Source organism: Aquila chrysaetos, chromosome 17 (assembly GCF_900496995.4).
Source record: "Aquila chrysaetos chrysaetos chromosome 17, bAquChr1.4, whole genome shotgun sequence".
NCBI classification, from domain to species: Eukaryota; Metazoa; Chordata; class Aves; order Accipitriformes; family Accipitridae; genus Aquila; species Aquila chrysaetos.
In genome coordinates, this window is record NC_044020.1 from 12,558,157 (window position 1) to 12,584,004 (window position 25,848).

A 25,848-nucleotide genomic window follows, 5' to 3' on the forward strand; every position below is an offset into this window, starting at 1 on the left:
CTTTCCTGGACATCTGCCAAATAATGCTGCCACTGAGAGGCTGCTAGACCATTAGGGAGAACTTATTTCTAAGATAACCATTTTGATATATACATTTTTACGAGCAATTTGCTTCTACTGAAAACAGTAGACCAGTACCAGATGAGGAGAGGAACGTAAGAGAAAGAAGGAGAAAATGGAGGCTGAGCACTTCACCTGATATAAATTAACTTGCTCCTGTACTAGCTGACTTGACAACACCCATGGAGGGTTGGAGACAAATTGCAGAAGGGCATCCTCAGGACTTTGTTTAGATACTGATCACCTCTGTGATTCCAACGTGGTTCCGCCAGTTAGGCTTATCATATGGGAGTGAAAGAACAGGTGTCATTCTAGAGCTTGGGTTAAATAGGGTGTCCAGTCAGACTGTGGTGATGATCCCTTTTGGCCTTCAAGTTCATGTATCCTAGAAGCGTCCACAACCAGTTGGTAATCCTGTTCTCAGCCTATACCTGAAATGGAAATTTCCTCAGAAGAACAGTGCTACTTCAAACACTCGCATCTCACCTAACCAGTGCATAGGTGGCTCTGAAGAGCTGTATGGCCTTTCTTAGAACAGGAGGCAGATGGAAATCAGGAAGAAATTAAAAATCCCTAAAAGAAGCTTGAGTTATAGCACACAGTATGCAGCTATTCATTATCACCAGACATATTGTCTTGACACTGATTGCACACAGGGATGAAAATCCGTACAAGATAGGGTAAATTAAACAGGGTTTTACTTAGTAATATGCTTTTCAAACACACATCTCGGCAGAAACAGAGAAGCTGCATTTTAGAGAAACCCCCTCTGTCTGTCTCATAGGGACTGCACCATTAATCTAACTGTGCAGGAGTATGATGTGTTAAAGGTGCACCAGGTGAGACAGTCATGACAGAAGCTTGATAATAGTGCTTATCTTACTTCTAAGTAAAGAACAGTACTATACTACATCAGCAGCTCTGGGCCAAATCCCAGCTTCTTTGAAGGTGAGATGATGTAATGGCTCAAGCCTGGAATGACGCTGAGGAACTGTAAGTAAGAAAGGATGCTCTGGAGTATCTCTGTGCCGGGCCTTGCTGCCCCACATGCAAGAGGTTTCCTATAAAAAAGCTGTGCTCTGCATAGACAGCATAATAATGGTTGCTTTGTGGGGGTCAGGTTATGCTATAGAAAGCCACCCTCTGGCTCAAGTGTCAGGTGTTGAATACATTATACGAGTGCAGCAGAATTACGTGATTGCTCAGGAGAACATCCCTGAAGTAACAGAAAACTTTAAGAGTGAGGCAGGATCTCTAACAGCTCTGATGATAGAAGTATTGCTTTCCTGCCTCTTCTCCATGCAATGGTGAAATGTCACAGCACACTGGCCAGCAGGCAGCTACACCAGCACAGTTCAAGACCTTCTGGCCCTTTCTTTCCTAGAAAGTTTTAAGTTAGCCAGCTGAAGAGTATAATGCCTGGACTCTCATGAACTCAACCTAGCATGAAAACAGACAAAAGTGGTCATTCTGGCCACCACAAACAAGGGCAATATCTGTTTGCATAGCAGCCAGGGTGAACCTGCAGTCCCTGCTGATGAAACCCTGCCTGGATTCCACCCACGTGACTTCACTTGTGAGACGAGTAATGGTTGCATATATTGCTCTGAGGCCAAGTTTGAGGCAAGAGATTCCTCCTCTGTCTCCAGTGTTATTTTGGTATATTTTATTTGGCCCAGAATTCGGAAAAACAAGAGGGAGGTTTTCCGTAGGGAGTGGAATGAGGAGGCAGGAAGGGCTACCATATTTCTCCAGACGGAAACTCCTACAGCGTTAGAGTCCAGCACTGCTGCAAGTGTCAACAGATCAAATGTGATACAGAAGGCCCTCTGCCAACTCTTTGCTACTGCAGCAGCAAACTGGGAGGAAAGCAGAAACTAATATCCAGTACCACTGAGCTAGGTTCAGTCTCTGCTGCAGAGGGATGGAGCAGGAAGAAACTAGTAACAACCTTCTCCTTTCCATGCGGTACGACATGGGCTGGTCCAGGGCCCCCAGCAAGACAGGGCTGACCCGGAGAGGCTCAGAGCCAGGGTGTTCAGGCCATCTGCTGAGTCAGATATGGCGGCAGCAGCCTCTGTGATAGGATCTTAATATGTGGAGTCCTTGTCCCAGTTGCTGTCTCCCAAGGGAGACCCTGAAATTTAAGTTGCCTCTAGAGCACTGCACTGCACTGCAAACTGTGCCCCTCCATGCCAGCAGGTGTGATTCAGACCAATAACTGCTGAGGGCAACAGATTGAGCAGTAATTAGCTGCTGTTAGTCATCCTCTTCCCAGGTACAAGTGGTATAGCATTTGATTATTTCAACACAGTTGGATGTGGGAGGGAAGGTAGGCCTGGAAACATTTTCCTGACAGCATACTTCTCAGCTCTTTTAAAACACCTCTCATGTTGACACTCAGCACAGCATTTCAAATAAAATGCTATTTCCTCTTGTAGAGCCGCGAGGAAAAAATGCTGTCACAGGTTTTATAACAAACATTGGGTAAGCAGTAATCATGCCCATCATGCAATCTGGGATTCAGGTAGGAAAACAGGCCATAGATGACTGAGAGAGAGGTACTGGCTGTCTCAACAATCTGAATAAGAGGTGAACTGCTTGAGGACCACAGAGAAGGGACAGGGTTGAATGGGTTAGTGGGACAACTTTATGCTGGTAAGTGTGAAGAACAAAAAGGCATAGTTTTTAGACTGGAAGCTAAAAATTGACACTGCTGGAGGAAATGTGGGTTACTTGTTCTCAGCTAAGCCCTTCTTGTTCCTTTTGAGTCTCAAGACGTCATGAAAATGTGCAGTGGTCTGCCTTCAGCAATCTTCTGTCCTTCTGACAGAGAGCTCATCAACCATGTAGTGTCAGTGGTGATGTTTATTTGTTCTATGAAAACCACATTCTCTAAATAGAAAAAATACAAAACCTTTTGTAAGGGTTTCACTAACCTTTTTTTTTTTTTCCCCACCTGCTGCCTCAGTATTTCGTCCTCCTCCTGAATTCACAATGCTCCAGAAATTTGAGAGCTGTCTTTCTCCTACTTTCTTTTGGGCAGACATCTTTGAACTTCCTACTCATCTCTTGCTGCAGCACCTGGAACACTGTACCTCTCTCTGAAGGGCTTTGTGTTGGTCCTCTCAAAATCCTGGATCTACATAAGCCCCTTTGGAGGGAAGCATTTAGGGATATGGGACATCTACAGATCCTGAGCAAGTATAATGTTCTCAAAATCCCCAGAGTAAATTTCTGAGTGGTAACAGAGGAATTAACAAGGAGAGTTCCCATATATAATTTTTGGCTTACTTTGGGAGGGCTTAATGAAACTGAAGCAAAAAGTAGTTAGGATTATGTTAGGATTCTAGCATTCCCAATATCATGTGTCCAGACTAAGAGCGTCCTCTGCACAAGTAGAGCCTGCATTGCGTACTACAGGTTTAGATGAATGCTGTCTGTCTATGAACAGCTTTTTTAAGGCAAAATATTTCATTCTCACCAAGCAAACTTGAAAGAAAAAGGAATCAAGACAGTAAGCTAAATATGCACTCTGAAATTGCTTAGTCCAACATTTAGAGCATGTTGCTGTCAGCTTGCATTTTTAAAAACTCTGAACCAGCCAGCTGAGTTAGCTGAGCTGCTAACAAGCAGGTCAGAAACCACACCACAGTGGTGGTTACTTCTCTCTCCTGTACAAAGATCTCAACAGCATTGATAAAATGATATGAACAGCTTAATATCCTGGCATTGTGTACAGGTGTTACCAGTTTTACAGGCACTAAAGAGGGTGTATGTCTTGGTTTTGAAACAGGAGGGGTGGATGACCAAGAAAGTGTCCATATTCAGGGTGTGAAAATTAAGACATGTAAACCAATGTGTTGTTTTTTTTTTTTTCTCAACCAAATAATTCCAACTATACCATTTACTGACAATGATGAACTCATTAGTCTTAGTATCAGGGTGATGGACTCTGTTTATAGCAGTTTGCGCAAGTAATCAGTTTCATGTTCTAATGTGTCTCTCATCTTACATGTTTTAACTCAGTAGATTCTGAGTGCTTTTTTGGGATCATCACTGAAACAATGTCAAGTAATGCAGTATCATCTCTGTCTTATTGGGAGATTATTCCACATTCAAATATATTCAAACTTTTCCATTTTTTCATTCCACAATTCACCCTAGTAGTTCTAATGTTACTTTCCTATATTACATTAACCCTTTCTGGGGTTTAATGCTTTAAATATTTATAGACTGTTACAATGCCCAAATAATCACATTTCTAGTCCTCGATAATAACTGTATGGTAATAATACCTAGATTTTAACAGAACTTCAAGCCCTTTAAGTATGTAAATAATGGCTTCATAATGAAGAAATCATCACAGCACTGTAATTGTCCTCCTTTTTGTTGGTTTTAGGTTGCAATTGACTGTCAATAAGTGATCTATCATGTGCTATGTTACATATCCAGTGCAGTGTGGGGACACAAAAGATTCAGATTCAAGGAATAACCATAATTTGTCTGATGTGTCTGTTAATATATATGATGTTTGAATTTTAGGCAAAGAAACAAAGCTTCAGCTAGGATTTTTTTAGAGTTAGGAAGAAAGCTCGTGCAGATGCTGAGCACAGAATTTACACAAACTCAGACATTTGTGTTATTTGTGCCTCATGGTATCTTGGGCCGCGGCCAAAAGTGTAAGCTGCTCAGAGACTGGTTCCCCTGAGATTATATATTCCCTGTAATGCAAGATGTTTTTAAAAAGTAATTTACTCACTGTGATGTTAGAAGTCCTAATGAGTGGATCTATATTTCCTTCTGGGTCTTTTCTGCTTGAAAATCCTGGCAAACCTTGTAATGAATGTTGTGTAATCTCTGTCACTTGACTGTGGATCTAATTTTAGGTACCGATGTTTGATTTGGGGATTTTTAGTACTTTAGGAGAGACCAGAATGATTTGCATTTCCATGACCTGCATTGTTTTGATTCTTAACTGCTGTACCTGTAATAACATAATCACTGAGTCTGCTCCTTCAGACACTTACTGCTGTGTGCAATGTAAAATGTCAATAGGACTGTTCATAGGACTAAGTACTGTTTCGCAGCTGAAATGTTTGCAGATTTCGGTCCTGACAATGCACATTTGCGTGCCTGTCTCCAGCCACAGTGGAGAGGCTACTGATGGGGATACAAGGTGCTGGGAGTAAACAGCTCATGGTTCAGGTTGCAGGCACCAGGAGAAGTTAAGAACTGCATCCCCAAACGGGTGGAGCAAACTACAGGAAATGAGTTTCATTCATCAAAAATTTTTAATAATTTGTCCTTTATACTGATGTTGCTGTAGACAATATCTGTCTACTTAATCTTTGTGTAGCTGAAAGTTTTGAAGCCATGGCTGTATCTAAACATAACTGCTTTCTGAGGCTTTGTCCTACCTACCTAAGGCAGTTGAGGAGTTGTCTGAGCAGAAAGACATCACTCCTACTATACTTCATAGTCTGGTCTTTAGTGTGATGTTGCTTGTGTCCCCACAAGACAACATCTTTGCTTTCCAGCTATCGGTGGCAGTTAATAGTTTGTGGAGGGATGTATAAGAAGGGGAAGTTGTTTTCAAAGAACAAGAATACGAAACAGAAATATTTTAAAAGACTGATGTTTCAGGACTGAAATAGCAGAATCACTGTGTTGGTATCAGAGGTAGATGAATTGGGCAAGCTGTTTCTCAGACAAAGACATTAAAATAGAGGTGTCATATATATATATTTGAAATATTTCTAAAAACATTTTTGTCACATCTCAAGGACAGTTGAACTATTAATTTCCATTCTGCTTTATTTGAGGCTACTTGATGAGTCCTTGTGTACCTTGTTAGTTTTGAGAGGCTGGTGCTTTGTGATGGAGTTATTCATCAACAATTTCTGACAGTCCTATCAGGGTTGTCTGCATTTAGGTAGTATCACATGGATGTAAAGGAAACTGAGGCCTTGTCTAGTTTCTATCAGTTTTCAAATACACTTGGATCTCCCATCCCTTCTCACCTGGAGCTTTAAGACACTCATCAGCCTCCCGAGATCTCTGATAAACATGAAGTAGATCCCCTGGAGTGTTTCACTTAAGATCAAGCGCAGCAAAAGATCTAGCGCTATCTGCGAGGCAGCTACAGCTCCCTGATTCTCTGCCCAGCCTTGAACATGGATTTGAGCAACATGAGAGCTGCTCTGACCTGTGTCGTCTGGCAGTGGTCCCCAAGAGCTTGTTTACGCTGGATATTTTTTCGTTAGACTGTAATTACACCACTGAAACTACATGAGTGTAAAAACTTTGCACTCTGTGTAGCAGAGGTCATTCAGGTAAGGAGGTTTAAGTCACTTTTAATACCAGTGTGCTTATATCATCAATAAACACTTTCACTACTAACAAACCACTATGGTAGGCCATGCATCAGCTGCGAATTGCCACAATGTGTTACATTTCAACTTTGTGCCTTTGCTCCTGGTCCCCACAGACTGCAAGAGGAGCCAGCTGAGTCCACAAGCGGAGAGCTCTTTAACATGCACAACGTGCCAATCACTCCTCGCGCTAAGTATTTTGCAAGGAGAGAAGAGACCTGAGGAGGTTACTCCAGATTTATATTGCTCCCTTCAGCCAAATGATCACATGTTCCTTTTTTCTTCAGGACTCCTGCCTTATCAAGGGCTCAATTCTGCAAGGTGTTGAGCCCCACCGTGAGGGGCTGAGTGCTCTCGCTTTCCCTGCCGTCAGTAGCCGTGGAGAGCACTCATTATCCTTCAGGAATGCTCAAAAACACCTTTCAGAAATGACAAGCACCTTCCAGTACTGCAGCCAGGATAAACAACACAGGGACAGACCAATGCTTTGCATTTGGACCAGACTCTGCTTTTGAAGGACATGAGGAAGTTCTTCATGCTGGACTATAAGCCTGCTCCTGCTTTGACTGAAGTGAGTAGTATTTTGTTGTTGTACTTTGATGTAGAGAGGAGCAGAACTGGACCTGCTGTGAGAGTGACTGATTTTCATCAGCTTGTAAGCAGTGAACAGCAAGCAGGGCAGGCTGACTGCTGCACAGCATCACTAACAGATTCAGTCGCAAACCGTCTTTTTTCACACTTCCCTCTACCCACCTTCATCAAACAGCTCCTCTTGATTAAAGCAGTGCCCCTGCTTTTGTGCTTGCTTTAGAAGTGTTATGACACTGCTGTGAAGCACAGAATTCCCTAAAGCCTTAGAGAGAAAAAAGATAAATGAGGCATCCTGAGCAATGACTAAAGACACAGAAAAAGGAAGAATGCAATGCTGATTTCAGCAAATATCCATGCTTCCACAACACTTAGTCACTGTTAGACTACTTCACAAACTTTTGTAAAGAAACGTTGCAAGAATAGCCATGAAGATGACATAAAGAATGAAGTGAACAGTGATTTTCCTCTGCCCCCAATAGGAGTGACATTGAATTTGGCCACAGCACCTGCCATTATGGCTTGATACATTTTGAAATAGTGCATGAACAATAACTAAGTCTCATCTCTGATAAAATTCAGTGTTTGAGTTATTTTGAATGTCCTTTTCTCACATTCCTGTTTGACTTTATCTGAACGGATTATGTTTGGAGAATGTAAATAGATAAACAGATGTGCTAATAATAAATACAATAGTTGATTAGATACAAAAAACCAGGGAGCCAGCAGCATAGCCTACAATGAACTCTAGGCTAAAAATGGTTACTAATATAACTGAAAATAGTACTTTGGTCATTAAAAAACACAGGTAACAAACCAGTGATATATCTTTCTACTGGTTCTCTCACTGGTTTACTTTCATGTGGCCAGAATACGTTTGTTAATGTAGCTCAAGAGAATGGTGAAAGAAGGGAAAGAAAAAGAGTTATGCTTTCTATTCAAGTATCTAGGATGGGGGTGGATGGGTGGGTGAAAGGGAAACGTAGGTTTCAATCTGATGAAGAAGCACATGCTATGCTCCAGTTTTATGGTGCAGGGTTGTTGAGATTTTCTCAAGCAATAAATAAGAAATGTCACATAAATTCATCATCTCTGGATTCAGTCTTTCTTATACAGTCTGGCTGCCTCTTTCACTAGTCCTTTAGTTAGAGTTCATACTTTGCTCAGGTGTCCTGGCCATAGTGTGGACCTGTCTTCCTGCAGAACTAGCAGACTCTGTAAACCAGGAGAGCACAAAAAAGGATGTTTAGTTTTGAGCCCTGTAAGACTTGTAGTTCTTGCTCTTTTTCAATTCCCATGGTCCCTGCTTGTGGAAAGACTACCCATGTTCAGAGGTTTTGGCAGGACTCACTGTCCAACATCATCTGATGGATCACCTACTACAGAGTCTGAAGACTTAAACTGCCCATAGATCCTAGAGATGGTTACAATGATTTCATAATCGACCTGACTTCCAGAGCTACTTGCAAGTACAAAACCTCACTAAAGATAAAAGAATAAAAGAAATGTAAGGTTTTAGAAGAAGTTTGTAATTAAATTTGATCTGCTGGGGGGAAAACCAAAGCAAAACAGAATATCTGGAAAGTTAAATACTCTCATTTCTCAAGAATGCAGTCTTGAAACACTTTGTTTCACTAACTTCCAGCATTAAGAAACAAAAACGAACACTGTGGCAGAAGCCTAGATTCGAGAAAAGTCAAGGAAAAAGAAGAAACTGTGGTAGAAAAATTTGTATTGTCACTTGTTATATGGCACTGTAGCTGCAGCCTGGTAATGTGCAATAAAACTGAGACAAACAGTTTGCTTTGAAAAGCACTTAGGTTATGGAATAAAATCACATGCATCAAAATTATGGCATAGCCTTCCGTATTGCATAATGTATTGCATAAGAGAAAATAGAGAATAGCTGTTTCACATTAATACTTTGTCACATGGGCAGGTCATGAATGCCAACAGTGAATGAAATTTCACTGGAGAAAGCAAAACAGAAAAAAAGTTTCTGATTCCGTCAACTTCAAAATCACACTTCATTCAGAGTAATTTTTTCAACTATTACTGTTCCAAGCAAGATGACTGAAGCTAAAAGAGGCTTGACAGAAGGAGGATATTTTTACTATGTCAAGTGGCAGCCCTTTGGATTTAATCAAAAGATCGTTTAAGTCTCTTTGCCTGTAATTTCTCAAATAGAGTCAGGCTCCTTATTTCTGTGGATCTTTCTTACAGCAACGGGTGAAAGAAATATTTTTAATTGGCTGAGGAACTCTGGCACCAAAACTATTTTAATTACTTGTTTCTAAACATAGAATACATATAGAATTTACTTTAATGCTTTATTAAATCTCGCTGCAATACTGAAATTTTCCATTTAGCCTAAACACAGTTTGACAGATTAAAAGAAATAAAATTGAAGGGAAAGCAAGCCCACACTCTTTATTACATTCATCTTTTTTTAGAATGACAAAATTAAAACAACACCCACATAAAATATAATTGCCAATATCATTCCACTTCATTTTTCAGAGCCAAAGAAGACAAAATCCATCATTCCCACCTCCAGGTCAGCTGCTCAGGTTTTTTTTTTTTTCCACCGGGGTAACTGCTAAACCTATCTCTGCCCAGAAGAGGAGCCAGTGAGAAGAGCTGGGTGTTAGGGACCTCGCACTGAACACGCTGGACTCAGACTAACCTTCTTGAATTTCAAGTGTACTAAGGAATGTGCTGGATCAGACACTGGGGAGGTGCTTTTTTACATAATTACCACAATTTTTTAGTAGAAGACTGCCTCAGGCCCCCTGTGGCTATGCACTACTGGGCTGCAGGTCTCCTTTGTAAAGCTTTTACTTAATTAACTAAAGGAAAATATATTTAAGAACAATGGGTGAAAGGCACTTGAGTAAGAGAGGGGCTACACGTGAGGTCTCATTTAAACCACATGTGTAGGCCACAGGGCGGTGGTTCCCCAGCTGCAGCCCATCTACCTTTTGCAGTAGATCATACCGTACGTGGCTGGGCACAGACCTTGGAGCTGCTTGCCAAAGACTACTGATGATGCAAGTGGAATTCACCTAACAGCTCTGTAGGCTTACGCCACAAGGAATGATTTATCCCTGTATTATTTTAGGTGTAAGCTCATGAAGTTACATCAGGCATCAAGCTGGAGCAAGGTTTGCTATCTGCTCCTACTTATCCCATCCAAAGGGTCAGTAAAAATGCAGTGGGCAGTGGAGGAAAGCAGATCTCTGCTTTAATGTAGCTCCAGAAGGCAACAACAGTGGTGAAGATGGAGCGGCACAGACCAGGGTAGGTAATGGGGTGTTGGTTGCCAGCCCTTGCTGGAGCTCTGCTACTGTGTCCTAGTACTCTTAATAGTATAAAGCTAGCATGGATACGCCTGCTGATACTACAAATGAATCTTTGCTCTGGTGTCTAGAAAGATGCACAAATACCTGTAGCCAAGCGTTGAGTGAAGCTGAACCACGCTTGGTATTGGAGGAGATGTTGATGGTCAATGGCTGGTGCCGTTGGTCCTGGCAGTGCAGTGGGGATGTGGCAGGTTGAATTACAAGTTAATCAGTTTTGATCCCGTCACTCTTTGCTGCTAATCAAAATACTGTGTTCAGCTCAGCGTTGTTTTGGAGAGTGTCTACTCTTGTGCCAATGCAGTTCAAGTGGCACACTAACAAATATACTAACTAAATTAACTTTTTCAGTGAAGGCAAGCTCTAGAGCGTTTAAGCCACGCAGAAGCCTTTACTGATGTGTCGTACAACGAAGTGCGTTTTGTCATCTTTGTGAAGAATGTATCATCTTGTTTGTCGTTACAAAGAGAAGTAGTATGGAAAGATGTACAGAAAATAACAGTATTCCGATTACCCTGTGGTATTAGATTTTATATGTGAGGAATACAAGTATGTGAGAATTGCTCGGGTTGGTATTTTGTGGCTGAGGACTGTGGAGGTGTGAAAGGGCCATTTGTGTTACGTTGTGCACAGGGAGTTAAGGCCTCACATCAGCAACACACAACTTCCTCTAAACTGCTGGTTTAAAAGTAACTTTTAAAAAAGTATTTGAAATGCCAGTGTGTTTGCTGGGAACATATTATCTGCACAGGGAAATTTCCTAATTTATTTTTTTCCTTAACATAACTTTTGATTTGTAGTTGCCTGAAAGGCAATGGTACCAAATCGTTCGCTCCTCCTTCAGTACGTTCCTGCTGACTTCAAAAGACTGGTCTCACAAGAAGGAAAGTGCCTGGCTTTAGTTTATTAATACGAAAGAGGAACCTGGTAAAAATAAACTAGATGACTCGTGTATGCCAATGCTTTGTTAACCTGAAAGTTCCTGATTTGTGTCAGTGTTTGCATGGGCTGTCACTGCTCCTCTGGCCGCTGTACAGCCTTGATTCAACTGCACCAGCTGCACTCATGACTGAAATGGCCATAGGGCAATGATAATTTTCAGGGCAAAGGCTGCAAATCCTGCTTCTTTTAAATAATGGAGAGCACGCATCTACATGGCAGTTATTTGTGTTTTAGGTTGCCTGGACGATTGATGTCTCTTCAGGTGACCTAAACTGAGGAAAAACCCAAACCCTCCCTTGTCCATACAGTACTCATGTATACGGAGTTACCGTTGCCCACAGTTTTAAATAAATTTAAAGGCTGTTTGAAAACACGAAGCTAAATATTTAATATATTAAATAGGTGTAACAAAGGACTTGAAGAAACAAGCAACGGCAGCAGACTCGGCGCCTCTTGAACCTCCTGCGGCCCAGCCCGCCCCGGCCGGCGGCTCCCGCCCAGGCCGCCCCGAGGGCCGGGCGGGCGGAGGAGGGGGCGGCAGCGCGCCCGGCCACCGCCCCGGTTTAGGAAGAGCAGGAGTTGGGGTGCAGCCTCGCTCCCCCCGCACCACATCGGTTGCCCCGGCGCTACCGGGCACGCCGGGAGCCTCCTTCCTTCCCTCCTTCCCTGGTGGGAAGCCACGGGCAGCTGCCCCCCGCCAGGCGCCCGTCCGCCGGCGGAAACTACAACTCCCGTGATGCTCCGCGGGCGGCGCGGTGCACGACGGGAGCTGCCACCTCTCCGAGGCTGCGGGGGGGGGGGGAAGGCGAGCCGCTTCCCCAGCGCGGGCGGGCGCGCGTGCGCGCGCAGGGCGGGCGCGGAAGGGGGCGTGGCCGCGGCGCTGGCCCTCCCCCCTCCCCCCTCCTCCTGTGTGTCGGTTTCGGGCTCCCGTCGCCATTTAGCGCGGAGACGTCCCCGGGGCGGCCGCGGCGGCTCCCGCTCCCTCCTCCCCGCCGCGGCGCGGGGCGCCACCCGGACTCGGCTCACCTGTGGCGGTGGCGGGCGGCCCCCGGTGAGGAGAGGCTGCGAGCCGCGGGCGGGGGGCAGGAGGAGGGTTTCCGGCTCCGTGCGAGGCGGCGGCGGCCGCTGTTGGAGAGGAGCGCGGCCCGGCCCGGCCCGGCCGCGCGCGGGCGGTGGCTGCCTGCCGGGAGGTGGAGGCCGCGGCCGCCATGGGCGCCCCTGTGAGGCGGGGCTGAGCCCCCGGGCCCCCTTTCCTTGCCCCCTCAGCGGGGTGAGAGCGCTGGGGCCTGCCCAGGCCTCCCCCGCCCGGTGCGAGTGACTGAGCGCGGCAGCTTCCTCCGCGGCCGGCGTGCGGGGCCTGCCCCCCTCGCCCTACCTCGCCTCCCGGCTCCTTCCCTTCCCCTCCCTGCCGGCCCTCGCTCCGGGGGGCACCCGGACCTGCCCCGCTTTCTCTCCATCGCCGGGGAATAATTGCAGCGCGCTCCCCTCGCCTTAAAGCAGCCGGGCGAGGCACCGGCTTCTCCCCAGTCGGGGGCCTGCCTCGGGGCGCTTCCCTCCCCGGCCGGGCCCGGTGCTCGCGTTTTTCCGCCCCTCGCCGTCCCCATCCCCGCGCCCCGTCTCCGCTCCTGGTGCTCCATGTCGGCCCCGCTGCCCGGCTCCTTGCTGCAGGATGGATGCAGACACTGACCGGGGACCCACCCCGCCGGCCCAGCCTCCCCAGCAGCCGCCTCCCAGCTCCGCCGTAAGGAGCCCTTGGGACCCTCCTCTGTTGCAGCTGCAACGGCAGCCGCGGACAGGCGCGCTCCCCGCTCAGTGACCGGCCCCTTCCCTCGCCTCCCCCCCCATCCCCCGCCGCCGCCACCTCGCCCTAGCAGCGCTCCGCCGGGGCATGATGTCGGGGGGCGCCGCAGACAGCGGCACCCCGGCCCCTCGCTTCCTGGCTCCCCCGCCGCCGCCGCCGAAGAACGGTTCCAGCTCGGACAGCTCCATCGGGGAGAAGCTGGGAGCCGCCGCCGTCGCCGACCACGGAGCCTCCGGGACCGGTGGAGCAGGCGGCGGAGCAGGGAGCGGAGGCCGTAGCGAGGAGTACCGGCGCCGCCGCCATACGATGGACAAGGACAGCCGAGGGGCGGCAGCCACAGAGCACCGCTTCTTCCGCCGTAGCGTGATCTGCGACTCCAACGCTACGGCCTTGGAGCTACCCAGTCTGCAGCCCGCAGCGCCCTCGGCCCCTGTCTCGGGAGGCAGCGCCGCTCCCCTGGTCTCTCCTCCCGAGTGTGCCAGCCGGACCTCTTGCATCGCTGTCAGCGCCGCCCAGGCTCCCTCGCTGCTGCAGCAGCCGCCGCCGCCTGCCCCGCTTCCCCTCGAAGGACAGTCTGCTCAGGAGCCCCCTGCCGCGAAGGATGCCGCCCCGCTGCTGCCCAAGGAGGAGGAGGACGAGACAACCGCGCTACCCCCCACCAGTGCCGCTGGCAGCGCGTCAACTGCCAGCCGGGAATTTGAGGAGCGGAGAACACAGCAGGAGGACATCGAAGAGCTTGAGACGAAGGCAGTGGGCATCTCCCCGGATGGCCGCTTCCTGAAGTTTGACATCGAGATTGGAAGAGGCTCTTTCAAAACTGTGTATAAAGGACTGGATACGGATACCACTGTGGAAGTCGCGTGGTGCGAGCTGCAGGTAAAGTAAATAAATAAAAATGGTGAATTACCAAAGCATAGTCACTCCCCCAGGTGCTAGGCTGTGTGCCTGAAGGAGGTAAAATCCATCAACTCGAGGTCTGCTTTTTTCAGACAGGGAACTGCAGACCTTACCTGAGGCACTCCTTTGGAAGAAAGGTGCAGCCTTTCCTTGGAGTCAGTTTGCCTTTTAATTCTTTTAAATACTCTGCTCTCTGAAGAATTTTTTAGCTTTATCATCAGGAAATGTACTACAGTTCTGTTTCTTGTAGCGTCTTGCATTTTACACCTCCAAAAGGTAGCTTGGAGGATTGTAAAAATACTTGTACACAGCTTCAGGGAGGCTGAGGGAAAATGTGTAAGTGAAAGTCAACTTGAACTAGCCTTAATTTTTCAAAATACGTTCATTTGTTTTTCTTAGAAAAAAATACTGAAATGTTAATTTCACAGACATGTCATATGTTTGTGGCAGTGGATTCTTGTAGGAGATAACTCTAGAATATACACGAAGTCATGCAGTGCATCACATCGTTTAGTTTTTTGCAAAGCTGGTTTTGTCATTCTAAGTTTTAGGGTTCACACTTGACACAGGCACAAGTAAAGGAAGAAAGTAATTGTCTCCTTTCTGAAGCTTCAAAAAAAACCCCTGAAGTTTAACCTTTCCAAATGACTGGTGGATTAAACTGGACTAAGACACTACTCTTCTCCCAAGTTTCTAGCCTGAGCAGCACCAGAGTTTTGTAGAAGCCCAGTCTAATGATGGCAAGAACACCCATAGTTGCACACAAGTCAGAGCTTGTATAACCGAGGCGCAGGTTGCTGTGCAACAACATTAAAAGAAGTGGGAAGAGATTGGAGTACCAGGAACAAATACCTGGTGTACTAGTTTGTTTTCAAAGCCTCAGCGTGAAATTAAAAGGATAGTGCTTGTTTTTTAGTGTTGGGTTTTGGTGCAATTCGTAGAGGGGTTCATGTAGTATGGCTTTATTATTTTGTGTGTTCCCATCCAATTTCAGGCAGACAAAAGAGCATTGGGTCAACATCCCAGAAGTCTTTGTGGGGTTTTTAAGCAGTTAGCTGCTCACAAATGACTGATTGCAGTAACTGCACCAAAACTTTCTTTCCCACAAAAAGAAATTTTACATCTATTCCAGTCAAACTGAGAGAATTTATTAAGAGATTTCTCGATTTGTATTCATTTTTGGTTTTGGATGACTGCTCAAGCATTCTACCAGTATCTTGGTTCGTTATGTTAGTGCCATTATTCAGTGTTTACTGACTGTGGAAGTAAGCTTCCTATTTTCTTTGTGACCCTTAAGCATGACCTGTTCCTCTGTGCTAGCTATGTACTTGCTGTGGTGGTCTTTTGAGCATTAACTTTAAATTAAAAAAGTGAAATGATCTAGTGTTGGGCTCTGCTTAAGCTTCTTATGTGCAGTTTGAACTGAGAGGAGATTAATAATCCACAAAATTATATGACTTTTATTTGAAATTTTAATCTTTGTGATTTTGGAGTTACTTGACTTTTAACCCCTGAAATCTGTTTTAATCTTCACACTTTACTTACTGATCAGAAACTAATGTTAGCTTGGCATTAGGCACTTTTCGCTAATGTTGCCTCTGATGAAGTGTCTTAATCGTCATCAGTACCATGTGGACAAACTGTCTAAAGCAGCACCTTCTTTGAATTAATTTAATAAAGAAGCTTATTTATAAAGGGCATGTTTCTGAGCTTTCAATTGATTGAAGAATTGAATAAGTAGTATTTAAAATGACATATTGCAAAAAGCATGAATGAAAATATTTCTAAGGGGGAGATATTTGATGTTTTGCTTGGAGGCTAGCTACATTACAGGAGTGCCTTGTGGGTTAAATTATTCTGAAGGCTGTAGTTTTCCTCTCATAAGGAGACTGCATACAAAATGACAGGTTTGAAACAACAATATAAATTTTATAGTTGTTAAAAGTATTTGCTAAAGGAACTAGACTCTACAGCTAGTAGAATATTTTAAGATTAAGTCCTATTTTATTGTTTGTGTCTAGAAATAAAAGGAGGAACTTGGTATTTATTGGTATCATGGCTACATCCTCTTCTTTCTCTAGGAAAATATAATTGTTGACAGGTTAGTGGTATTCGTTACGCATGATTTGTATCAAAATACTATCTGGATGCACAAAGATGGACTGAGACGTAGATGTCATTGGTTTTCCAGAATGCCATGGTTTGAGGATTGGTGAACCTTCAAAACATAATTATTTTATTAGGGAAACATGAATGTTTTTCTTCCATGCTATATTACACTAACCATGACTAAGGGATGGTTACTTTTAACTGTCTTGAAATAATATTCCTTAGCAATAGCAGAACTTTTCTTCTCTGTATTCATGCTAGCAAGCATAGGTATCCTAGGTGTCCCACCTCTCTAGAGTCTTCTAAACAGTGCTACTGTAGTGCTGTTGGAATGAGGCTGCTTAGCATGGTTATGCAGACAAAGTTGTTCCTCTCATGGCTTGTCCAGAGTTGATAAAGGTGTATCACAGTTCCTCATTGCAAAATGTGTAATAGAATGGGGCGAGAACAGTTCGTACTTTTGCAGAGTTTTCGGGTGTATGTTCTTTTAAGGCTTTTCTAGCACACCTAGAATGCTTCAGTTTCTTTAAAATCTCTGCTGTTTGGAAGGAAGCTTTTTTTGCTGGCTGCTCTCAGCTCGGTTAAACTACAGTGTTTCAATATTGGAGTAAATTCTGTAGTAGGAATCTTGTGGATCAAGGGCAACACAGAAGACTTTGTGATGGTCTCTGGCAGAATGACTTTTTAATGCTGAATAAGGCAACTATACCTAATTTTTATGTATATGCTCTGTAGTGATAAAGTGTAAAATCTGAGAATATCAGTATGCTTCCTTTCAAAGGGAGTTTGGATGCTGCTTATCACATGCAGCTTAGGTTCCTAAGTTGCTGATGATACTATGGAGAATATTGCTCCATATCCTTAAGAAGGCTCTTGAACTGCCTTGTAATGCCCCTCATGCTTGATGTACTGAACTGTGGAGGAAATAGAAGGAGAAAGAGCTGAAATTCTGTGGATGACCTAATGGTGTTCTTAGTATCTCCAGCAAGGGAGGTCCTGGCCAAGACTCTAGTTTTTCTTGATCTGTGGAGGATGGGAAGATTTGATTTGAAGGAATTGAGTGTTTCAAGGTTGCTTATAGATGTGTAACAAAATCCTAACAAAAGTGTGACTGATGGACTATCCTAGTTTACTTTGTGGCCTGTCTATATGAAGCAAATTGTAACTGAACCTAGTTTAAATATTGAATGCAGGTATTTAAATGTGAAATATTTGCCCTGCTGTCAGCATAGTGGAGCTGTGAACAGCTCAGCAGCAACTGCTTGGGGCCAATGCTCAGCTTCAATAACTGCAAGAAAATTGTTAGTATAGTGTTAGTCTTCAAATACTTTTATTCCCATTGCATATATATTCATCTCGACTCTAGTTACTCTGAGTCAAGTGTGCCTCCTACTGTTGTCATTAGCACATCTCATAAATTGAGTGCAGTAGTAGTTAGGGTTACTGCTTTAATGGTTTTAAATAGGTCTAAGTCGGCAAAAGTGGTTACTGCTGCTGCTTTCTATTTTAATTTAAAAGAGCTTCCTGTACAATTGTGTTACTGCTTAGTCTTTTTAAATTACATTTCTGAGCAGTGAGGCTTTTGTCACTGCTGTAGAGTTCAGGTAACATTGTGGCTAAAATGTGATGCCTTTTCCTGTTGCATTAAGTTTATCTATGTGAAGTAACATTCTTATGCTGAAGGTAGCAAGAATCACGTAGTTGACTGTAGAAGCCAAATCTCAGGGATAACGTGTCATCCTCAGAGTCCCTGTTTCAGTTTGAGTTGGTTTTAAATCAAGACTGCCATTTAATTTCTGCTTCACAGAACAATACAGGCTGGTGCAGTCACTTGTTGGACTGCAAAATCTTGTATCTAGAATTATTGCTCTGGATTCTATCATTCAAATTAGTAACTTTTCAAATATGAAACTGTGCTTGATGATATGGAGGTCACTTGGGCTCTTTTTTGAACTGTGTGTTTGTCAGGCATTTGAAGACTTACCTTCTTTCATTTGGACAGTGTCTTCTCTTAAAGGAAGCATGATTTAGAAACTCATTAGAAAGATATTTGCATTAGTTGAAAACGCATTTCTGGTAAACTGCGTGCATTGGAGAACAGCACTGCTTGTCTGGTATGTGCTGTATCACTCCTGTCCTTTGTATTTCTTTGACAGAAAGGGTAGGTTGGTCAGTCAGCAGTTACAGTTCATGAACACATCTTCTTGCTGATATGTCACTTTGCCATTCTTACTCTGGCTTCAGTGCAATGTTAGTCAGGTTATTGTGCTTAACATGTGAGCTGCTGAAGGGGAAAAAGAGGTTATGGGCTGCCTCTAAGCGACCTGGAGTTTCTGGGGGTAAGGAATGAGTTTGAGAGGTGAAAGTCGTGCAAGAAGAGTATGTTGTACTCATTACTACTTTGAGGGGAAGCTGAATGTGAATTTGGTTACCTTTAGTTATAAATCATCTGAGTAATAAATTAATGTAGGTTACGTGTATGCAATTCTGTTGCAGACTGTTAACTATAGACCAAGTGTCTATAGTATATAGACTATACTCCAACTTACGAATGGATTTTTCTTTACATAGGCAGTAGCAATGAAAAAACAGTTGAGAACAAATGTAATGCCGTAACCAAATGCGAACCATGAGGTTCTGTAGTGCGCTCTGGTAAAAATAATGCAACTGGTTGTCACTTTATTACAGGAAGTAGTGAAGTGCTAAATAATATTTCCATATGTCAGAATTTTTCTGAGTGTAACAATGTATAGAAGTTAACTTAAAACTCACAGTACAGGAAGTTGCTTGGATATGATGTATATCTTCACTTTTAGTGACACTTCAGATTTAACTATACCTATCTTTATCTCGTAGACTTAAAGCTATATTTAATACTGATTTTTAGGTCAGCAGACAACAATGGAATGTAGTTTCTATACTCGAGTATAGAGTCCACTGCAGGCTCACCATGATAAGTAACAGCTTACTGAAGTCAAAGTATAATTCTTAAAACTCTCTTCGCTTTCTGGACTGACTGAGCTGGGAACGTTTCAGAAGCTGCACGTTCCAGTCCGACAACCAAAAAAGGTCTTGTATCACATAACTGTGGCATCCTGTAGTCTTTTTTTTTTAAAAGCTGGTTGCATATTGCTCACTAGGAGGCCTGACTGCAAAGGTGCTAGCTCTGATGTACAATTGTATAGCTACATTAAAGCAAAATGGAACACCAGATGAAAACCTTTGTGCAGTGAGAGGAAGCTGAGGAGTGTGGACCTGGAATGCATGTCTGTCAAGTGCTTTTGGAAAATGATTACATTCTGCTAGTTCTGGAGGAATAGTCAACATCTTGAAACAAACATAAGTTCTTTGAAAGCTCTAACTGTGGTTTAATCCTGAATATTTTAAGATATGTTTTATAAAACTTTTACTGAAAGATCAAGCTCAAGTCTGATGCAGTATGGTGACTCCCGTGCCTACCCTGTACTTCACATCAGTGTTTAAAATACTCCACTAGTCTGTGAGCATAACTATATGTGGCTACAGCCACTGTAACAGCAGCAGTGTGCCTCCTGTTCATGACTCCTTCTGGGTCAGATGCATAATTGTCACAAATGTAGATTAATAAAGCCATGTGACAATCTCTGTGAACATCATTCTATCCTTATTCGCTCTATTTCTGTTCTCAGCTCTACAAATTCCAAAATACTGGAAGCAAAAAGCTGTAAATCCGTAAGTGTGTAATCGGTTTATAGAACTTTGAGGTTACACTGCATTTCCAGGTGTCTTCAAGTGTGCACGCTTAGGGCGCTTGAAATTTTGTGCAGTGAAGTCTAAATTTTCTGTTGGTTTTCCATGTCATAGGGTAGAACAAGTTACTGGTACTCACTGGCTTCAAATGTCTTATGTGAAAATTGCTCCTTTGGCTAAAGAACAAAACCCAGCCATATTCCTGAGTGTTTGTGCTGTAATTGATACAATTGACAACTTGATAAATGACATGGGAAAGGAGCCAGACTAATTACCTGCAGAAGTATAAACAGTGGTCAGGTTCCCTCAGACTTTACAAAGGTGACCCTGAAAGAGAGAAGGGAGCTTTAAAGTACATTCTGGAGCTGCAGCTGTTAGGAGACCTCTACTTAGGAAAATAATCTTACCTCAAAGGGATATCACTTTTGGAGATAGCTGTGGTTCAATGTGTAACTGGCTGGTTGCGAGGCAATAAATATAATCGGATAAGTACATTCTGAAAATGCAGCATTTCTTATGGAAATAAACAGGTTCTTATTTGTCAGTTTGGGTGGGTTTGAGAGCTGCAGAATTAAATCTCTTAAATGAGATTTGTTTTGGGCTGTTGTGGTTTAAAATAAAAACACTTAGCTTCATAGCTAAACTTTTGAGGGCTAAGGAAAAGTATCAGAACTATAATCTTTCTTTGAAAGGGGGGAAAAACCCCACCTGATAAAACTCCATGGAGACATCCCGTATAGAGCTGTCTAGCAGAGTAATAAATAAAACAAGCAGTAATAGATCTGTGGTAGTCTCCATGGATGCAGTGCATGGGGCAGTGTAGATTCAGTACCTGTTGGTTAGCATTATGCCTCAGGGACACATGTTCTTTTCCTTATTTTGTTGTCTTTTTTGTTTTGTTTTGTTTCATACCAGCAGCTTGTTAAACAGCACAGCTCCGACCGTCACCCAGGTTCTTCATACTGCATGTGACAAAGTTGTGCTAAGCAGTGGCAGCCTTGATGCTTCCTGTCATGCCTCTCTTCAGAAACACTAATTTCCTGTGAAGATTAGCAACCTTTTTTTTGAGATCACTAGTTGGTTCTTCCAAATAATGGTTGAGTTGAAATAAAAGTTGAGTATTTCTCTGTTTCAGTCTTCAAGTTCCCATATTCAAGCATGTCTTAGTCTACATAATGGCTATAACATTTGGGCTATAAGAAAAATAATAAGTATCATGCAAGTTTGCAGTGCTTCTGCAGCTGGGCGTAGGACTTTCTTTTGGCAGAGCATGTGTGGTTTGTGTTTTTTTCTTTTTTTTTTAATAGCAGATGGTAGAAAGTTACTGGTTTTGACTCTTAAAACTTTGGATAATGATTCCATGGTTTTAACTTGATCATGACATGCGTATACCATGTCTGGAAAAATACTCTTCCAGTATACTTGAAACAATTACTGTTCTAAATGGCAGGATTTGTAGTGCTGCTTGAAAATCGATTTCTCAGAGTAATTGAAGGCTTTTATCTAACATGAGCCATCTGAAGATCTTTTCAAGTATGGTGTTAAAATTCTTGTCCTAACAAATGAGACTCAAATTTTATACTGGCTTCATAAGTATTTTTGTGGAAGCTGCTTACAGTCCTCAGGACTTTCTTGTAGCTGATTTTGAGAATCATTTGGGCTAAGTACTGAACCTTAAACAGTGTTAGAATGTCTCTGGTCAAGAGTCTACAGATGTCCTTCTTTCTACCTTATTTCCAGCTTCCTCAGCATATTTAGAAATTGTCATACCAGCACTTTTCAATGTGTGGTTTTGGTTGCCCTCATTACTCCCCTTGGGAGAGCTGGGGTAATTGAAGAAGTGACTAGGATTGAATCTGTGGCTCACTTGAAGTCATCTTTGAGAGGGGGAGCTTGCTCCCTACTTGTCTTATGCCCATAACCTGCAGAATACTCCTTAACTCCATGCTGCAAAGGGTAAACTTTGTGTTAATAATGTTCTGTGCTATGTGATGCTATCTTCTTAACCCAAAAGGAGATCCTTCCAACAAGATCACCGCAGATGTTGCCAGATCTTTTTTTCTAATAAGCCAGAGTAAAACTGGGATACAATAAAGTGACCAGAAGAATTCAGATTCAGTTCTCAAACATACTTCTGAACTTTATCCCAGTTATCTTTTTCACCTGGTGATGACAGGTGCATTCCACATACCCGGATTATTCTAAAGTGCTTCCAGATTTGCCTGGGTAATTCCATGCAGCACTGTGTATTACTTTGCCTGGATCACAAGCAATTTAACATGCTCTCAGTTTTCAGCAAAGGAAACTGCAACCTGCTAAAAATTGGACTGGTGTATTTTTTTTGTCTTCCAGAAGCTATTTAAGTATTAATATATATCTAAAGCAATACACAGTTTTTATGAGGATAACTCATTTTAAGTTACTCAGAGGGACAAACTTGCTAGTTTAGATTTATCATTTTAGGTCAACGCAGAATCTTTGGGAATGCTACCTACATACTTAGAATCTAGAAATCCTCCAAAAAGTATGTTTATACTTGATGGCCATGTACCTTGTAACTGAAATATCTGTGAGCTTTTAAGTGATATGTCAGTGACACTGGAATGAATGCTTTGCCCAGGGCTGTGTGTTTTAGTGTAGGGGATGCTGTTTCTTTTTGTACTCAGCATGCCTGAGAACATGATTCTGAAATCATGTGGTTCATCTATTGGCAATAGTCTGGGTACGGATTCTGTGGTGTATCTGTTCTCAGGACAGGATCACTATGGTGCTTTTCAAGTCTTCTAATTTCGCAAGTGGTTACTAGGACTCCTAGTACGTTACCAGTAAGATTAAAACAAAGAGGAAGCTTTGGCAGCTCTGATAACTTGTGATGTGGATTTTATGTTTTGAGCCATAGTCCAGAATGGTTCTGATCCTATCACCTCTGTTAATAAGCAGTCATTGACAGAAACTTTTAATAGGTATCCGCTGAACTGCTATTTTTCTGCTTTAGGATAGCAGATGGTGTGGAAAATAAGCTTTATTAGACCCCTTATATGAGGGAGAAGCTTTGTTGTTTCTGTTTAGCTGTTCTGGATCATCTTTTTTCATCTGGATGGTTGAATATAGTGGGTTCTGATAGCAGATTTGGGGTTAGCAACAGAAAGCAAAAAGCTACAAATGGAAAAACTCATTTAAGTGGTAGAGATTTTATTACCAACACTTAGAAGGATTTGAAAAGGATAGGAATACTGATCTCTTTGTATGTAATTGGGTTCAATCTGAAACAACTGTAGGAATGCTGAGCTAAATGGAAGGTAGAACAAAGCAGATACCAACAATTATGTGCATTTTATTTGGCCAATAAATATCGTCTCATGATAGCTTAAGACTATCCAACTGATGGTGTTACCCAGTTTTCCTTTGACATTTTCCTCTCTTAGAGTAACCCTGTGACTTGTTTCTGCTTTGCTGACTGTTGCTGGCAAGTTTATGACCTCAATCTGAATGTATTTTGACTGCTTCTATCCTGGCAAAGACTAATGACATACAAACAATAACCCACAAATATTGCTATTAAAAGCTTCAGCAATCCAGGCTGATTATCTTAAGGATCTGCAAATCTGTATACACTTACGTAATATGCATCTGTTAATGGCAATTTCTGAACTGTTAGCAGGTTTTGCTTAAATGTTGCAAAATGTTACCATGTCTGTTTTCAAAACTGCTTCTTTTAAGTGAGGCTTTTATTCTTACAGATATTTTCCAACATAAAACTATTTTTGGTTTGTCTCTTTCTTTATTCAGCTGCTTACAGTATGGTTTCATTTGGGAAATGTTGTGTATCTATATAAAAATGCAAGATACTAACTTAATGTGCTCTGTTTTGCTATAGCCGATTTGAACTCAAGAATCTTTGAGTCTTTCCTAAAGAAAAAATATAAGTGAGACTAAACTTGAATTGGAGAGCTCTTGAGAATCAGTCCATTTGGACAAGTACCCTAAGACAGTAAGAAATACTGTCTGAGAAGTAATTGAAATTTTTTTTTTTATATTGCCCTCTCTGGATATAGACAAGTAAAGATTGACAGTATGTAGAATGGCCTTTGAGGGCATGGTATTTATTTGCATTTAACATGATTTGGGGCTTAGTGAGTTGTTGGGTTTGCCAGGAACAGTGTGCTGAAAATGGAGAAACTGCAGGAATGTCTGATACAAAAATAAGACTTTAAGTTTAGTTTTAGCATGTTTTTTCTGTGGTTTTCTCTACTTCCTTTACATGCAGCTTGAGCTTTTTTCTGCAGACAAGCGGCTCAAAAGCAGAATGCATTTCAGGTTATCTGTACCTGGGGGGAAGAAAAAAATTACACGGGGCACTTGAATTTGAATTTTTTTGCCTCTTGATGGCAACTGTGAGCCAGTTCAGGTGATGCTATGATTTCTTTTGCTGATCTCATTATACAAGCCTGAACGTATCTGAGAGGTTCAGTATTTACCCTTAGGAACAACAACAAAAAAAAAAGTGAAGAGGTTGTAGGTTGCTGCTGAAGACTTAAATGCTGTAGTACATTAATAGATTGTGCATAGTCTATACCTGAAGATCTGTCATAAAAAGCTGTCTTTAATACTCAAGCTTCCTGTAGGAAAACATGCATATGTTTCCTGTGGACTCCTTTTGGTTTTGTAGACTGCCAGCTTGAATGTTCAGTGCTTTTCAGTGGTTGTGGCAACAAAAAAAAAATTGTGAGAAATCTGAGGAGGAAGAACAAGGAATTTTGGCCTTTCAAGTTGTAGTCGTCTTGTGTTTGCAGCAAGTGAAAAGATCCCAGAGAATTCTGGTTCAAGTTGCATTTGTGCTTGAAGTAAGTTTCATGTACAGAACAAATATAAGTAGTTAACATCCTGTTGTTTAGGGACTGCATTTTTTTTCTGTCTATGTAGGAGGACAAATCTTTCCAGTTGCTCTAGACTGTAAGGCAACTATTTAAGAATGGTCCTATAGTTTGTAATTTGTCCCTTCTATTTGGGTGTTAGTAATGAAAACAATTTTGTCCAAATGAGTTTCTTGATTTATTCCGGTAGTATGCCTGTAAAGCAAAACTTGCTACAGTCAGGTTAGATTATATATAGCTTAATATCTTATACTGTTCACTTCCTTTTTTGACAGACTGGTGATTTTTCTTATAGTTGGTGTCTCTAGAGTTTCCAAGGTGTTTGCATAGATGCATCAAATGGGATATAGGGCTTGTTGTGGAAGGGTAAAAAAAAAAAAAAAGTGCCAGCACACTAATACAGCACAAATTACAGTGTATCATTGCAACTGAACATGACTAAATGCATATGATAACACTTTGAATAGGAAAAATAGCCAGTTGTCTATATTTTGGGACTATTGTTCAGAACAAGTGGTTTTTTTCCTCCCATCCAGTATGAAATCTTCTCAAATTTGGGTGAATCCCAGAAAACTAAGCAGAATTGAAGTTTGATTCATTGCTGTTGGAGACTCTTAAATCTGTCATTACTGTTGACTTGAGTGGTTTCTTCTAAGGAACTTTGGGAGTTCAAAAGGCATCTACCAGACAAAGGTGAGGAATAGCAAAAAACTTGTTTCTTAGGATGTACATGACATGAATTTTAAAGTTTTAGGACCAGGCAGGTTTAAAACAATGAATTGATTCTGAAAATTCCCATTGCTATGAATGGCTAGTTCATGAAAGTATCATTAATATAATACTTGTACTGAAGTTTGTGGATTTCTTCACTGCTTTTTGCCAAAATATCTCCCTTTGTAGTCTTAGTTTAGTAATATCTTATTGAATAAGCTACCTACTGTTGACATGCCTCAGTTTTTTACAGACTTGTGGATTAAATATTTGTATAATTTACGTGAACATGTAAAGTAATTTTACGCAAGTATTCAGACTTTGAGCTGTATAAGGGCAGCAGCCAGTAATGATGAACATTTTGTTTCTATTCGTTCTGGGGTTTTTAGTATTTTGTAGTAGAT

At 42.4% G+C, this 25,848-nt stretch overlaps 1 protein-coding gene across 1 annotated transcript in view; it reads left to right on the forward strand.

Annotated features, from left to right (window-relative positions):
* Nucleotides 1-12,244: 12,244 nt before the first annotated feature.
* Nucleotides 12,245-25,848, forward strand: part of WNK1 (WNK lysine deficient protein kinase 1) — a 107,606-nt gene continuing 94,002 nt past the window's right edge. Inside the window, 1 exon segment of the mRNA XM_030040611.2 lies at nt 12,245-14,000. Within this exon segment, the coding sequence (XP_029896471.1) occupies nt 13,212-14,000 (789 nt within the window). The 5' untranslated portion in view covers nt 12,245-13,211.